This window comes from Littorina saxatilis, linkage group LG3 (genome assembly GCF_037325665.1).
Source record: "Littorina saxatilis isolate snail1 linkage group LG3, US_GU_Lsax_2.0, whole genome shotgun sequence".
NCBI classification, from domain to species: domain Eukaryota; kingdom Metazoa; phylum Mollusca; class Gastropoda; order Littorinimorpha; family Littorinidae; genus Littorina; species Littorina saxatilis.
In genome coordinates this window covers 24,987,944-25,003,467 of record NC_090247.1, presented here as the reverse complement: position 1 = coordinate 25,003,467, position 15,524 = coordinate 24,987,944, and the positions used below count along the sequence as shown (strand labels likewise).

Here is a 15,524-nt window from a genome sequence, read left to right as displayed (position 1 = left end):
TTATATTGTAATACATACATGTATATGATGATGTTATTATAGTGGTGTAAATGATAAGAACACATGTTGAAGATCTTGTAAGCTGGTGATCCACTAATGCTGAATCAGTTGGTGTTCTTTTTTTTCTACTAATATTGATTTACAAATTGTGAGAGAAAAAAGGACACAATGACTGACAGCAGGTTAATTGATAACTAATTCGGGGTATTTTTTTAAGAAAATGACAGTAACATGGTGAATTTTAGAGAATCTGCAAGCAATCTACCATTTACAATTAATCAGATGACAAGGAATCAAAATAACCGAAAATAGAAAGAAAAGGGATCAATCAACTTGACATTCAAGACAGCGGTGAAAGTCATGATGTTGACTTAATTAAAATGGTGTGTGTTTCAGGAGGAAGTGGCTGAAGCGCAGACCCAAGCCGAGGATGAGGAGCGAAGACTACAGGAGCTGGAGAAACAGGTTTATTCCCCCCTCTGCTTCTTTCTTTCTGTAAACGTGTATAGGGCTAGTTATTTTTCGGTAACTTACCCAACAACCAAAATCACTTACCCAACAACGGGCCTGAATCCTCGATAGCTCACAGGTTGATGAGTTAGACTTTGAGGGAACTACTTTAACGATTGAAAAGCTCCGAACGCTCTAATGTATGAAATATACATCTCTAGACCAAACAATACAAACATATACTGCATTTAAACTGGCAACTACAGGCTTGAACACATTAATCTCCATATAAAATCCATGAGTTTGGTTGTTTTCTAAATCCAAATCTAACGCTCAGTGCAGAGAAATACTCGCTTTAGATCTCTTATGGGTGCAAGCAAACTCCCAAGGCAAGTAACTCTCGTACTCTGCCTAGCGACAAGAGTAGTTCCCCTTCCAAATTTTCTGAACTGAGTTGCTTGGACAAAAGACTGCAATCCGACGGTTAGTTTTCTACAATATTTCTTTTTATAAACAGATCACACGCAACCAAGTGCACACATCTCATCAATTTAAAGAACATACAGCGGTTTCATACATTATTTTTCCCCAGAAAACTGAACTTCATAGCGTTGGAACACGGGTGCAAAAGTTCGTCTGCTGGTCCCATTCAAAGAAAGAACATTTCCTGAGCGATACCAAAACATGAACAGAACACACACTATCTGCCTTTACCGCCACAGCAGAATAACAACATAACTGTGTACTTGATTTTAGTCCAAAACAGGGAAACTGACAAGAAGTGTTGACAGAATTGAATGATTTTCCCTGCACAGTACAACCGCGCATTATTCAATCGCCTGCGCAGGTAGACAAGTTGAGTGAATAGGATTCAATCAAACTTACGCACAAAAACTCCTCTTTTCTTTGAATAACTGAAGAAAGGAGGAATAAAGAGGTTACATACCTCGTCTCAGTGATTATTGAAAATAATTGTCTCAGTTCGCGGTCATGAAAAAGCTCGCTGAAGCTCACATTTTTCATGATCCGCTAACTTTGACCATTATTTTTAATAATCACTGAGACTCGGCATGTAAGCTCTACATACATGTAATTAACTTGATTGAAATCTTCCCCCGAAAGCGGCGTATGGCTGCCTGAATGGCGGGGTGAAAACGGTCATACACGTAAATATCCACTCGTGCAAAAACATGAGTGAACAAGGGAGTTTCAGCCCATGAACGAAGAAGAAGAAGAAATCTAATACAGTGGAACCCCCCTTTTATGACCTTCAAAAATCTGAGAAAATCAGATTGTTAAAAAGAGGGAGTCTTAAAATTGGGGTAAATGGACAGAGACTATGAACAAAACATCTGAGAAAGCAGGGTTTTAAAAAGGTCCGGAAGTCTTAAATTAGGGGGTCTTAAAAGGGGGGTTTCACTTTACGACAGGTAGAACAAAAATATTCAGCTTCATACCTTCATCGCCTAGTTATACGAAGTCATGGTGACTGCACAGTCAGTGTTACACTGTCCAGGTATTAAATAGTGCAAAAGATAAAAAACAAAGGAATACTGTACTCACCGATACAAGAACGAGACAAGACGGTACGAATTTTTGCTTATGGAAGCTTCATCAGGAAAAACAAGAACACAAAAGACAACAAAAAGCAGACGCAACACGGAATGAACAAGGTTTGAAAGAAAATGGAGGGGAAACACGGGTGTATTCAATCGTGTTTCCCCTCCATTTTCTTTCAAACCTTGTTCGTTAAGGAATCCTGAGGTTTTTGCAGCGAGAGACCAGCTAGTGGCCTGGGAAGAGCAATACCATGGAGTCTGCAATTTTTCATCCGTTTTTGACATCGTTTTATTTGTTTTATAAAGAAGGACCCCCATTACACCTCAATGACCAAAAATAGAAGTGGTCATTTTATAGATAATTTTATAGACATAGTTTATTTTTTGTGCAGTAGAACCCCTCATTTATTTATTTTGTGTACAGTGGAATCCCCCCACCCCCATTTAAAGATTATCTCCTCTTTTAAGACCAGTGCCACCGTTTATGAGTTTTTCAGATCCCCTTAATCATAATGTCTGATTTTTTTTTGATTTTTTTTTTTCCGCCTTTACACTTGTTCCCTTGTCCCGTTGTGCTCTTACACCGCCCCGTCCCTGCACTCGCTGCTCCAACCACCTCTGAATTTCGTTCCGCTGCCAGACTTGTCGATTTTACAGACGCTCTAGGGGGGGATGTCGGGTCGCTGCGGTAGGCTACCCTCGGAAGATGACACTGCACTTCTGCTGAGTCACTTCGACGGTGTTCAGTAGTGGGTCTGTCCCGAGCTAACGGACGCAGCCCATTACCTACTATGCCCCCTACAAACGACATTGACTTTAAGTCGCGGAGCCAGACTGAGTGAGCGTCCCCTCCAGAGAGCAGACCACCACCACGTCCCTCCGTCTCCCCCCAGAACGTCACACGTTGAAGACTGACAGCAGAACTACTATTCAGGGAAGGATCGAACAGGAACACTGAGACCAAGGTCACCATGAGAGCTCCGGGCATGAAGGGCCACAAGAGCAAGGACAATTTATATTTTGGATGATTAATGAGATGAGGATGATTATAATGATGCTTTGGATTTCCAATTTGGTTTGAGACTACGTGACAGGGCAGCACTCTACGCTTACTGTCATAATATATCCTGGCGTCAACCAGGCCCGAGAACTGCCGCACCTGCGGTGTTGGTCAGGTATACAGAACCTGAGCACCCTCAAAGTCGCATTCGTTAAGTGAATGACACTCGGCTGTGTGATCCCAGCCTTCCCATAGGAACCATAGCACTTCCACTCTGGGTAGGAGCCGACCGTAGCCCGAAAAACCCACATGACCCTGATGGGATTCGAACCCACGACCTCCCGGCCCGCAGCCCGATGCGCTAACCACTGCGCCACGGGGGCCGGTTATGTCCGTGATTTTACCTTTACCTACACTATAAGACTCCCTCGATCTCTTTATGAGTTTTTTTCAGATCCCCTATTCATAATGTCTGTAATTTTTTACCTCCCTTACTAATATTTATTATTGAACAATGAATATTAAATTGAATAATAAATCTCTTACTAATAAATATTGATGATAAGCTTACCATCCCGAAGAAGGCAGTAACGTGCCGAAATATTGATTATAGATATAAACGTACCTAACCTGGTTACTGGTGTGTTTTCTTTTTATTTAAAAGGACTCCCTCCCTTGTAAGACCTTTTTGACTCACATGCGAAGCAAAAGTGAGTCTATGTACTCACCCGAGTCGTCCGTCCGTCCCGGCGTCCGTCCGTCCGTCCGTCCGTCCGTCCGGAAAACTTTAACGTTGGATATTTCTTGGACACTATTCAGTCTATCAGTACCAAATTGGCAAGATCGTGTATGATGACAAGGCCCCCAAAAACATACATAGCATCTTGACCTTGCTTCAAGGTCAAGGTCGCAGGGGCCATAAATGTTGTCTAAAAAACAGCTATTTTTCACATTTTTCCCATTTTCTCTGAAGTTTTTGAGATTTAATACCTCACCTATATATATGATATATAGGGCAAAGTAAGCCCCATCTTTTGATACCAGTTTGGTTTACCTTGCTTCAAGGTCAAGGTCACAGGAGCTCTTCAAAGTTGGATTGTATACATATTTTGAAGTGACCTTGACCCTGAACTATGGAAGATAACTGTTTCAAACTTAAAAATTATGTGGGGCACATGTTATGCTTTCATCATGAGACACATTTGGTCACATATGATCAAGGTCAAGGTCACTTTGACCCTTATGAAATGTGACCAAAATAAGGTAGTGAACCACTAAAAGTGACCATATCTCATGGTAGAAAGAGCCAATAAGCACCATTGTACTTCCTATGTCTTGAATTAACAGCTTTGTGTTGCATGACCTTGGATGACCTTGACCTTGGGTCAAGGTCACATGTATTTTGGTAGGAAAAATGTGTAAAGCAGTTCTTAGTGTATGATGTCATTGCTAGGTTTAGCTGAAGGTCAAGGTCATGTAAAGGTCAAGCATGTGAGTCGTATGGGCTTTGCCCTTCTTGTTTTGTTTTTTTTAGACTTTTGGAAGTCTCAAAGGGGGAGGAGGGGGCGGGGGGAGTTCTACAGTAACAGTAGCCCTCGTATTTTTTCCAAAACTTTTATAGGCAAAGTTTTATTAACTGCAACTTTTGATCTTTGTATTCATTATGAAAATTGGCTGTTGTTTTCAGGCAGAGGAAGAAGCATTCCGGAGGATCAACAAGGAGAGGGAGGATGCAGCACGACAGAGGGAGGAGCTTGAAAATGAGGCTAAGCAGATTGCGGAAGATGAAGAACGCTCACAGTAAATACATTATACAGACTTTTGAATTATCTCTGGTGATCATTTTTAAAGAAATTAAAACAAGTCGCGTAAGGCGAAATTACTACATTTAGTCAAGCTGTGGAACTCACAGAATGAAATTGAACGTAGTCCGCCGTTAGTGCAAAAGGCAGTGAAAGTGACGAGCCTGTTTGGCGCGGTAGCGGTTGCGCTGTGCTTCATAGCACGCTTTACTGTACCTCTCTTCGTTTTAACTTTCTGAGCGTGTTTTTAATCCAAACATATCATATCTATATGTTTTTGGAATCAGGAACTGACAAGGAATAAGATGAAAGTGTTTTTAAATTGATTTGGGAAATTTAATTTTGATCATAATTTTTAATTTTTTTAATTTTCAGAGCTTGTTTTTAATCCAAATATAACATATTTATATGTTTTTGGAATCAGAAAATGATGAAGAATAAGATGAACGTAAATTTGGATCGTTTTATAAAAAAAATATTTTTTTTACAATTTTCAGATTTTTAATGACCAAAGTCATTAATTAATTTTTAAGCCACCAAGCTGAAATGCAATACCGAAGTCCGGCCTTTGTTGAAGATTGCTTGGCCAAAATTTCAATCAATTTGATTGAAAAATGAGGGTGTGACAGTGCCGCCTCAACTTTTACAAAAAGCCGGATATGACGTCATCAAAGACATTTATCGAAAAAATGAAAAGAAACGTCCGGGGATATCATACCCAGGAACTCTCATGTCAAATTTCATAAAGATCGGTCCAGTAGTTTACTTTGAATCGCTCTACACACACACACGCACACACACACACACACACACATACACCATGACCCTCGTCTCGATTCTCCCTCTATGTTAAAACATTTAGTCAAAACTTGACTAAATGTAAAAAGGGCATAGATCTTTCGGAAAGTCAAACATACTGTAGATATTACCTGACAATTGCTTATGAAATAAACATACACTGATACACGCAACAATACACATACAAATATACACAGACATAATATTATGTTCTGTCATATACACACCGACACTGACATGCCTGCATGTGCATACATGCATGCGAACAGTCACACGTCTCATTTACAGTTACATGCATGTGTACACACACATACACTCACACACACATGCTTACACATGAAATATGAGAAAGAATCAATTTAAAATCGGTGTGCTTAACGGTTGAATGCTAACTGTTATACTTCAAGGGGCACAGAACAAACTATAGGGTATCCTTTCATTACAGGAGTGTTTTAATGAGAGGGATGCTCATTTACTTGAACAATGCATGGTACATGGGTTTATTCTCCCTTGCAAGGACTGTCTGTTGAAAGCTTCCGTGTGGGACAGGACGTTTTACTCGGCATTTAAAGTTACTGAACCTGTCACGTTAAGGTGTACGGAGCCCCTGGGCTTTCAGTCATGCCTCAGGCAAATATTCGTTTGAAAAAAGTCCCCAAGTTTTGTTGACTTTCATGCAAAAAGTCAAAAACTGCAAAATGATTACAAATTAATTTTGGTCTGCCTCCGGGCAGGATTGAGTCACCCTCGACCAGGTTCACATCAGGTCCCGCACGTGAACTAATTACATCAAAAGCCTACATAAAAGTCTACTAGTCTCGGCGAGAGGGAATATGCTTTCTATTTTGTGTACTTTACGTCAAGACATTGTGTTTGATTTAGTAAAAAAAATTGTAAAAGATTGTATGTGGGTGCATTTTGATATACCGCTTACAGCCTTCGATCAGCTCCAGAACGTGATCACAGTAAATGTTAATTACTATTTGGTGGAAGATGGGAACTGACAAACCTGAAGTTTTGTTTGGCTGGCAAAACTAAAGGTATGTACTGTAGGCATTTATGAGATAGTTGTGCGAAGCTCTTGGCTGTTTATATCCTAATCTGCGACAAAAAGACAAATCTTTGCTCTCCATACTGTGACTTAGGCACTGCATCTTTAAACTAACGGATGCTGTTTGTTTCCACAGGCAAGAGCTGCTGGCAGTAGAAAGGAGGTTGCGAGAAGAACGTCTCCGCCAAGAAGTCGAGGAAGAAAAGCGAATGGAAGAAGAGCGGCAACGTCTGGAGGAGGTAGGGAAACAAAAAATTTTTTTTTTTTCCTTTTTTTTCTCCTTTCTTATCTTTCTATTAAATTGTTTTATAATATTACTACATGTAATGTGAAAGGCTCAGAGAACACAAAATCTCTTTCTTTGAGCCATTTGTAGATGGTTCAACACTTTGGATAGCTGATCACTCATGTTTCTCTTTGATGTGGTAATTTTAAGGACTCTCTCTGGACTATCACTCTCAGACACTTCTTTCTCACTCCATTTCGCCCACAACAGATGACATTGTGACAACAGCAGAATACTGGCATGGCAAACTTTATTCCTGTGTTTCTCTTCCAAATACATCTTCACCTACCCGACCGAAGCCGGGTGGCACAACACAATGCGCAATACACTACATCTTGTCAATTAGTGGAGCACACTACAAAATACATCCACTCTCTCTCATGTCTCTCAAGTCTTTGATCTCTCACTATCAGTATCAAAGGAAATCACACCCACTTCGCACTTCCCCAAACCTCAGGGGTGCAGAGCACAGAGATATAGAATAGAGCCACCAGGCGCTATGCTGGCAGCGGAAACGATTGCAGCAACGACCAGCTGCCTGGCCGCCATTTCGCTGTGCCCATCCAACAGCCTGGCCAGTGTACATTCCAGTGGTTTTGTGGTACTCTGGGCATCTTATCTCTGTTGGTTGATAAGAATCAGCTGGAATTATGTTTTTGTGTAATGAAGAAACTATTCAGAAAATATGTAACGGTCTGCTTGTGGGGTTATACCTCGTGGATGGAAGGGGGAGAACTGATATATCTTACAGCATACTAAATGTTAATGATGTACGCGTTGCTTCATAAGTTACACTGACGAAGATAAAACAAAACGGGTTCTCTCACACACACACAAACACAAAAAACACACACACACATGCACACTGGCGCACGTTAAATGTCAAAGCAGCACCGCTCCGATATGGCCCTTCGTGGTCGGCTGGGCGTTAAGCAAACAAACCAACAAACACACACACACACACACACACACACACATGCACTTTATATACACACACACACACACACACACACACACACACACACACACACACGCGCGCGCGCACCTGAGACTGAGACTTTTGGAGACAAAAAGGTTATAAGAAGCAGGCATGGGAATTGTCCGTCGAAAGGCAAATTTCCGCCGAATTTCTTTTTGTTCCGCCGAAAAAGCAAAAGTGTCCGCCGAAAAAATAAATGGGGGAGGCAAAAATGGTTCTAAAAACTGAATTTAATGGCAAACTTGGAGCTTAGATGACACCAAATTGCACCATTTGGATTCTTTGGAGAAAAAAATTCCGGGGGGGGCATGCCCCCGAACTCCCCTAGCAGGGCTAGGCGCTTTGCGCCGTCGACTTTGCCATTACTTACACATTTTCAGCCTTTTTTACTTTTTTTCAATTTTTATGCCTGAAGAAGCCAAGAACAAGTAGGGGAAGGGCTCCTAATATGGACTGGCTCCTAATATGGACCACCTTCTGTTCTGACAAACTAACGGCGCTAGAGCGCTCAAAAAAGTTTTATTCGCTGTATTCACCCTCTCTGGATAACTTGCACATGTCAAAACAGTTGCAGAAACAGAAATCTCAAAACCGTGAGTTTTTTTCTCTTTTTACATTTAGTCAAGTTTTGACTAAATGTTTTAACGTAGAGGGGGAATCGAGACGAGGGTCGTGGTGTATGTGTGTGTGTGTGTGTGTGTGTGTGTTGTCTGTCTGTCTGTCTGTCTGTCTGTGCGTGTGTGTGTGTAGAGCGATTCAGACTAAACTACTGGACCGATCTTTATTAAATTTAACATGAGAGTACCTGGGAATGATATCCCCGGATTTTTTTTGTTGATTTTTTGGATGACGTCATATCCGGCTTTTTGTAAAAGTTGAGGCGGCACTGTCGATTCACACCCTCATTTTTCAATCAAATTGATTGAAATTTTGGCCAAGCGATCTTCGACGAAGGCTGGACTTTGGTATTGCATTTCAGCTTGGTGGCTTAAAAATTAATTAATGACTTTGGTCATTAAAAATCTGAAAATTGTAAAAAAAATAAAATTTTAAAATGATCCAAATTTACGTTCATCTTATTTTTCATCATTTCCTGATTCCAAAAACATATAAATATGTTATATTTGGATTAAAAACAAGCTCTGAAAATTAAAAATATAAAAATTATGATCAAAATTAAATTTTCGAAATCAATTTAAAAACACTTTCATCTTATTCCTTGTCGGTTCCTGATTCCAAAAACATATAGATATGATATGTTTGGATTAAAAACACGCTCAGAAAGTTAAAACGAAGAGAGGTACAGTAAAGCGTGCTATGAAGCACACAGCGCAACCGCTACCGCGCCAAACAGGCTCGTCACTTTCCCTGCCTTTTGCACTAGCGGCGGACTACGTTCAGTTTCATTCTGTGAGTTCCACAACTTGACTAAATGTAGTAATTTCGCCTTACGCGACTTGTTTTCATTTTTGGCAGCGTTCACTCTAAATTTGCCGCCTAAAACGGACTCGTTTCTGTCCACAGCCAAAGCTTTTATCACACAAAAATTGCTATATATGACAGCTAAAACCGTATTTGTTACATTTTAGCAGTGTTGACCCCGAGTTTCTACTGCAAACAAAAAATAATAGCAAAATCTTAAAGTATGTGCGAGTCCCCTAATATGGACCACCTTCAACAAATCGAAGAAAATAATAGCTAAAGGCTATTTTCATTAATTCATTAAGAAGCTTGCTGGAAATAACCTATAACTAGCCCTCGAGATTTAAAAAAAATGCAACAAAAAGTCTTCTTATTTTCACTCTGTTTTTGATAAGCTTCTTTAGTTTCCTGGTGTGCTTCAAATAATGCTCTCATCAACCCGAAACAGATAAATCTAGAGCATATTTTAATTAGGCTGACTTGTACACTAAGTTGTATCATGTTATTTTGAAATATAGGGGGCTTTTTACAGTGATTCGTGAAGGCCGCTTCACTGGTTCATATTAGGCGCCCAGGCTCCTAATATGGACCCTTTGTGATTTTTTCTGTATTTAATTTTTGCTGAATGTCTATCAAAGCTATTTCACTCTAATTAGGCCTACAGTTAACCTAAGAGAGAAGGACTACCAAACACAAAATGAAACTTCTTCGCAAGAAAACAAGCTAGTTATCAGCATGAAACAAAAAGTGGTCCATATTAGGAGCCCTTCCCCTATGTTGGTAAGAATCATATGTATCCCTTTAATTTTTTAACAATGAAAATGCATCATTGCAAAACTAGTTAGCCTGTTACAAGAGAAGCCAAACAGACGAAGCAAACATCAAGCTGACAAATTAAACTCATTTGCAGATCTTTCTCTCTCTCTCTCTCTCTCTCTCTCTCTCTCTCTCTCTCTCTCTCTCTCTCTCTCTCTCTCTCTCTCTCTCTCTCTCTCTCTCTCTCTCTCTCTCTCTCTCTCTCTCTCTCTCTCTCTCTCTCTCTCTCTCTCTCTCTCTCTCTCTCTCTCTCTCTCTCTCATTGTCCTCCATACAATAAATATACAATTTAATTGAAAGTAAAACAAGTCGCGTAAGGCGAAAATACAACATTTAGTCAAGTAGCTGTCGAACTCACAGAATGAAACTGAACGCAATGCCATTTTTCAGCTAGACCGTATACTCGTAGCATCGTCAGTCCACCGCTCATGGCAAAGGCAGTGAAATTGACAAGAAGAGCGGGGTAGTAGTTGCGCTAAGAAGGATAGCACGCTTTTCTGTACCTCTCTTTGTTTTAACTTTCTGAGCGTGTTTTTAATCCAAACATCATATCATATCGATATGTTTTTGAAATCAGGAACCGACAAGGAATAAGATGAAAGTGTTTTTAAATTGATTTCGACAATTTAATTTTGATAATAATTTTTATATATTTAATTTTTTCAAAGCTTGTTTTTAATCCAAATATAACATATTTATATGTTTTTGGAATCAGAAAATGATGGAGAATAAGATGAACGTAAATTTGGATCGTTTTATAAATTTTTATTTTTTTTTACAATTTTCAGATTTTTAATGACCAAAGTCATTAATTAATTTTTAAGCCACCAAGCTGAAATGCAATACCGAAGTCCGGGCTTCGTCGAAGATTACTTGACCAAAATTTCAACCAATTTGGTTGAAAAATGAGGGCGTGACAGTGCCGCCTCAACTTTCACGAAAAGCCGGATATGACGTCATCAAAGACATTTATCAAAAAAATGAAAATAACGTTCGGGGATTTCATACCCAGGAACTCTCATGTCAAATTTCATAAAGATCGGTCCAGTAGTTTAGTCTGAATCGCTCTACACACACACACACACACACACAGACACACACACACACTCACATACACCACGACCCTCATCTCGATTCCCCCCTCTACGTTAAAACATTTAGTCAAAACTTGACTAAATGTAACTAAAGAACAAGTCGCGTAAGGCGAAAATACAATATTTAGTCAAGTAGCTGTCGAATTCACAGAATGAAACTGAACGCAATGCCATTTTTCAGCAAGACCGTATACTCGTAGCATCGTCAGTCCACCGCTCATGGCAAAGGCAGTGAAATTGACAAGAAGAGCGGGGTAGTAGTTGCGCTAAGAAGGATAGCACGCGTTTCTGTACCTCTCTTTGTTTTAACTTTCTGAGCGTGTTTTTAATCCAAACATATCATATCTATATGTTTTTGGAATCAGGAACCGACAAGGAATAAGATGAAAGTGTTTTTAAATTGATTTGGACAATTTAATTTTGATAATAATTTTTATATATTTAATTTTCAGAGCTTGTTTTTAATCCGAATATAACATATTTATATGTTTTTGGAATCAGCAAATGATGGAGAATAAGATAAACGTAAATTTGGATCGTTTTATAAATTTTTATTTTTTTTTACAATTTTCAGATTTTTAATGACCAAAGTCATTAATTAATTTTTAAGCCACCAAGCTGAAATGCAATACCGAAGTCCGGGCTTCGTCGAAGATTACTTGACCAAAATTTCAACCAATTTGGTTGAAAAATGAGGGCGTGACAGTGCCGCCTCAACTTTCATGAAAAGCCGGATATGACGTCATCAAAGACATTTATCAAAAAAATGAAAAAAAATGTATGGGGATATCAATCCCAGGAACTCTCATGTCAAATTTCATAAAGATCGGTCCAGTAGTTTGGTCTGAATCGCTCTACACGCACGCACGCACACACACACACACACACACACACACATACACACACACATACACACACACATACACCACGACCCTCGTTTCGATTCCCCCTCGATGTTAAAATATTTAGTCAAAACTTGACTAAATATAAAAAGCAGTGCAGGCAAAATGTTCCCACTGAAAACCGACTGAGAGAGAGAGAAGAGAGAGAGAGAGAGAGTGGGGAAGGGGAGAGAGAGAGAGAGGGTGAAAGAGAGAGAGAGGAGAGAGACTGAGGAGAGAGAGAGGGAGAGAAAGAGAGAGAGAGAGAGAGAGAGAGAGAGAGAGAGAGAGAAAGAGAGGATGAGGGAGAGAGAGGGGAAGAGAAAGAGATAAAAAGAGAGAGAGGAGAGAGAGAGAGAGAGACATGTCTTACTACAAAATCAACAGGTTAGTATTTTCAATAATAATAAAATTTAACAAGTCGCGTATGGCGAAAATACAACATTTAGTCAAGCTCAGTCGAACTCACAGAATAAAACTGAACGCACTGCATTTTTTCACAATGACCGTAGTCCGCCGCTTGTGCAAAACGGAGTGAAACTGACGAGCCTGTTCAGCGCTGTAGTGGTTTCGCTGTGCTGCATAGCACGCTTTTCTGTACCTCTCTTCGTTTTAATTTTCTGAGTGTGTTTTTAATCCAAACATATCATATCTATATGTTTTTGGAATCAGGAACCGACAAGGAATAAGACGAAATTGTTTTTAAATCGATTTCGGAAATTTAATTTTGATCATAATTTTTATATTTTAAATTTTCAGAGCTTGTTTTTAAACCAAATATAACATATTTATATGTTTTTGGAATCAGAAAATGACGAAGAATAAGATGAAATTGTTTTTGGATCATTTAATAAAAAATTTTTTAATTACAAGTTTCCGATTTTTAATGACCAAACTCACTCATTAATTTTTAAGCCACCAAGCTGAAATGCAATACCAAACCCCGGCCTTCGTCGAAGATTGCTTTGCCAAAATTTCAATCAATTTGATTGAAAAATGAGGGTGTGACAGTGCCGCCTCAACTTTTACAAAAAGCCGGATATGACGTCATCAAAGGTATTTATCGAAAAAAGGAAAAAAACGTCCGGGGATATCATTCCCAGGAACTCTCATGTCAAATTTCATAAAGATCGATCCAGTAGTTTAGTCTGAATCGCTCTACACACACACACGCACAGACAGACAGACACACACACACACATACACCACGACCCTTGTCTCGATTCCCCCTCTATGTTAAAACAAAATTAAGCAGCATACAGACACACGCATCATCATTCTACAACTTTGCTTTTTTTTATTTACATGATTATGAGGTTTAAACAAGGTGGTATTGAGATTGTAGCTCTCAAAAAACAAAGACGGGACAGAGCGATAGCAGGGTGTGCCAGTGAAAGAATGGGCACACCGAGATGGCCTGCGCGCGGGTCTCGGTTGCTGCACGTGTTGCGACGCTTGGTGGCTCTATTCTATATCTCTGTGGTACAGAGGCAGTCCGGTGTCAGATTGCATAATACTACCCCTGCAGACAGGGTATGTTGCCTGCCTCAGACACAGGTGGCCTGTTCACTTCAACTTCTAAGGGATTAAGAAAATTGCTTCACCCCAAGGGAGACTGTTTGCAGCTGGACACGGCTGGTGCACACCAGTACTTTTTTAGTTTACAGATAACGAATAGACACGAAACACAAACTGATCGACAACAAAGACTACCTGGACAGTGACCGTTTGTATGGCCATGTTGGGTTTGATGCGTGCATGCCTGGTTTTCTCCTGTAGATGGGTGTCGGCACAGAAGGTCTGCCCGCTGTCCTCAGCCAACATGCTCCGTCTTCATGCACCAGGCAGCTCAAATTTTTTATCGAGGTTCTCTCCTCTAGATCCGCCGTGTTTCGCCTAGGGGCTTGCGCTGCCTAGTTGATAGGGTCACCTCGTAGAGGATGTGGTCATAGACCACGCACGGTCGGTCTTGGGATAGGGAAACGTTATGCTAGTCCGGAGGGATTACGCCACAATGGCCACCTCGCGAAGACCCAGGGTCCTAGACTAGGGAGGTCCAAGGGGGAGCACCGGAAGGGCTACCCCTCTACCCGCACCTCCAACACAATCCCTTCCCCTGGTAGCTTCATCCCCAAGGAGGAAACAGAGCTACCTGCAACACCCCGGACAGTGACAATTATGGCAGAAATGGCCACATATTACAACACATTTTGGAGAGCTGCCCTCTCATGCTCACATGCATTGGGTTTCATCACTGATTTTACCTAATACTGTCTGTACTACCTAGCTGTAAATTGTTAAAAAGGTTCATAGTCCCGGAAGGGGAAGAGGAAGGCAGCAGGGAGAGGAGATATATACCACCACTACAGCTGGCCAGAGAGTAGTTGAGACCTTTTACCATCTCGCTCCGGCCCCTATGACCATAAATCAGGCATGGAAATTGTCCGCCGAAAGGCAAATTTCTGCCGAATTTTTGTTTTGTTCCAACGAAAAAGCAAAAGTGTCCGCCAAAAAAATAAATGGGGAAGGCAAAAATGGTTCTGAAAACTGCAAACAAATGGCAAAAAAAAAAATGGCAAACATGGAGCTCAGGTGACACCAAATTGCACAATTTGGGTTCTTTGGAGAAAAAAATGTCCAGACCCCCTAATAAGGCTAGGCGCTTCGCGCCGTCGACTTTGATATAACTTACATATTTTCAGCCTTTTTTACTTTTTTCAATTCCCATGCCTGATAAATGGTTTTGGGACTAGATGTGCCTTTATCCTTTACTCTTTTAACATCTTCTCTGATTGGATTATTGTTGCACTTTTTAACATTACTTTTATAAAACCAAATCCAAAAACTTCTCACTGTCTTCTGTTGTGCTAGCTCCATCGTCTGGAGGAAGAAGCGCGGGAGAAGATGCGAGCAGAGATTGACCAGCGTAGGCAGGTGGCATTGAAACGTCGCGAGGTGAACGTGGACAGACGGAGAAACCTGGATGGCCTGCGAAACTCGCAAGGCATGACGGATCCCTGGATCTACTCCTACTTTGTCCACTGGTCCAGAGAAAACTATTCTAGGTGAGGACATCATAGTTAAAAAGTAAAAAAGTCGTGATGTTTTTGAAGTCATTGTGAATGAATAGCTTGTGTGTGTGTGTGTGTGTGTGTGTGTGTGTGTGTGTGTGTGTGTGTGTGTGTGTGTGTGTGTGTGTGTGTGTGTGTGTGTGTGTGTGCAGGGGGAAGATATATGGGAAAGCTAGGGTGTAGATTTTGGGTTAAATCTTGTTTATCTGCGTGTGTGTGTGTGCGTGTGTGTGTGTGTGTGTGTGTGTGTGTGTGTGTGTGTGTGTGTGTGTGTGTGTGTGTGTGCGAGTGACAGAGAGGGGTATGGTGGGGGAA

General features: G+C 40.6%; 1 protein-coding gene and 1 non-coding gene across 4 annotated transcripts in view; one reads left to right on the top strand and one right to left on the bottom strand.

The window, feature by feature from the left end:
- The window catches only part of LOC138961954 (apical junction molecule ajm-1-like), a 68,870-nt gene that overhangs the window by 48,299 nt on the left and 5,047 nt on the right, over positions 1 to 15,524 (top strand). For all 3 annotated transcript variants that reach the window (XM_070333639.1, XM_070333638.1, XM_070333640.1), the window contains 4 exons: positions 397 to 465; positions 4,697 to 4,809; positions 6,797 to 6,899; positions 15,010 to 15,203. In XM_070333639.1, the coding sequence (XP_070189740.1) occupies positions 397 to 465; positions 4,697 to 4,809; positions 6,797 to 6,899; positions 15,010 to 15,203 (479 nt within the window). The remainder of the gene's footprint in view (positions 1 to 396; positions 466 to 4,696; positions 4,810 to 6,796; positions 6,900 to 15,009; positions 15,204 to 15,524) is intronic.
- Trnar-gcg (transfer RNA arginine (anticodon GCG)) lies at positions 3,320 to 3,393 on the bottom strand. The gene has a single exon. It is a non-coding gene; the product is annotated as a tRNA-Arg (tRNA).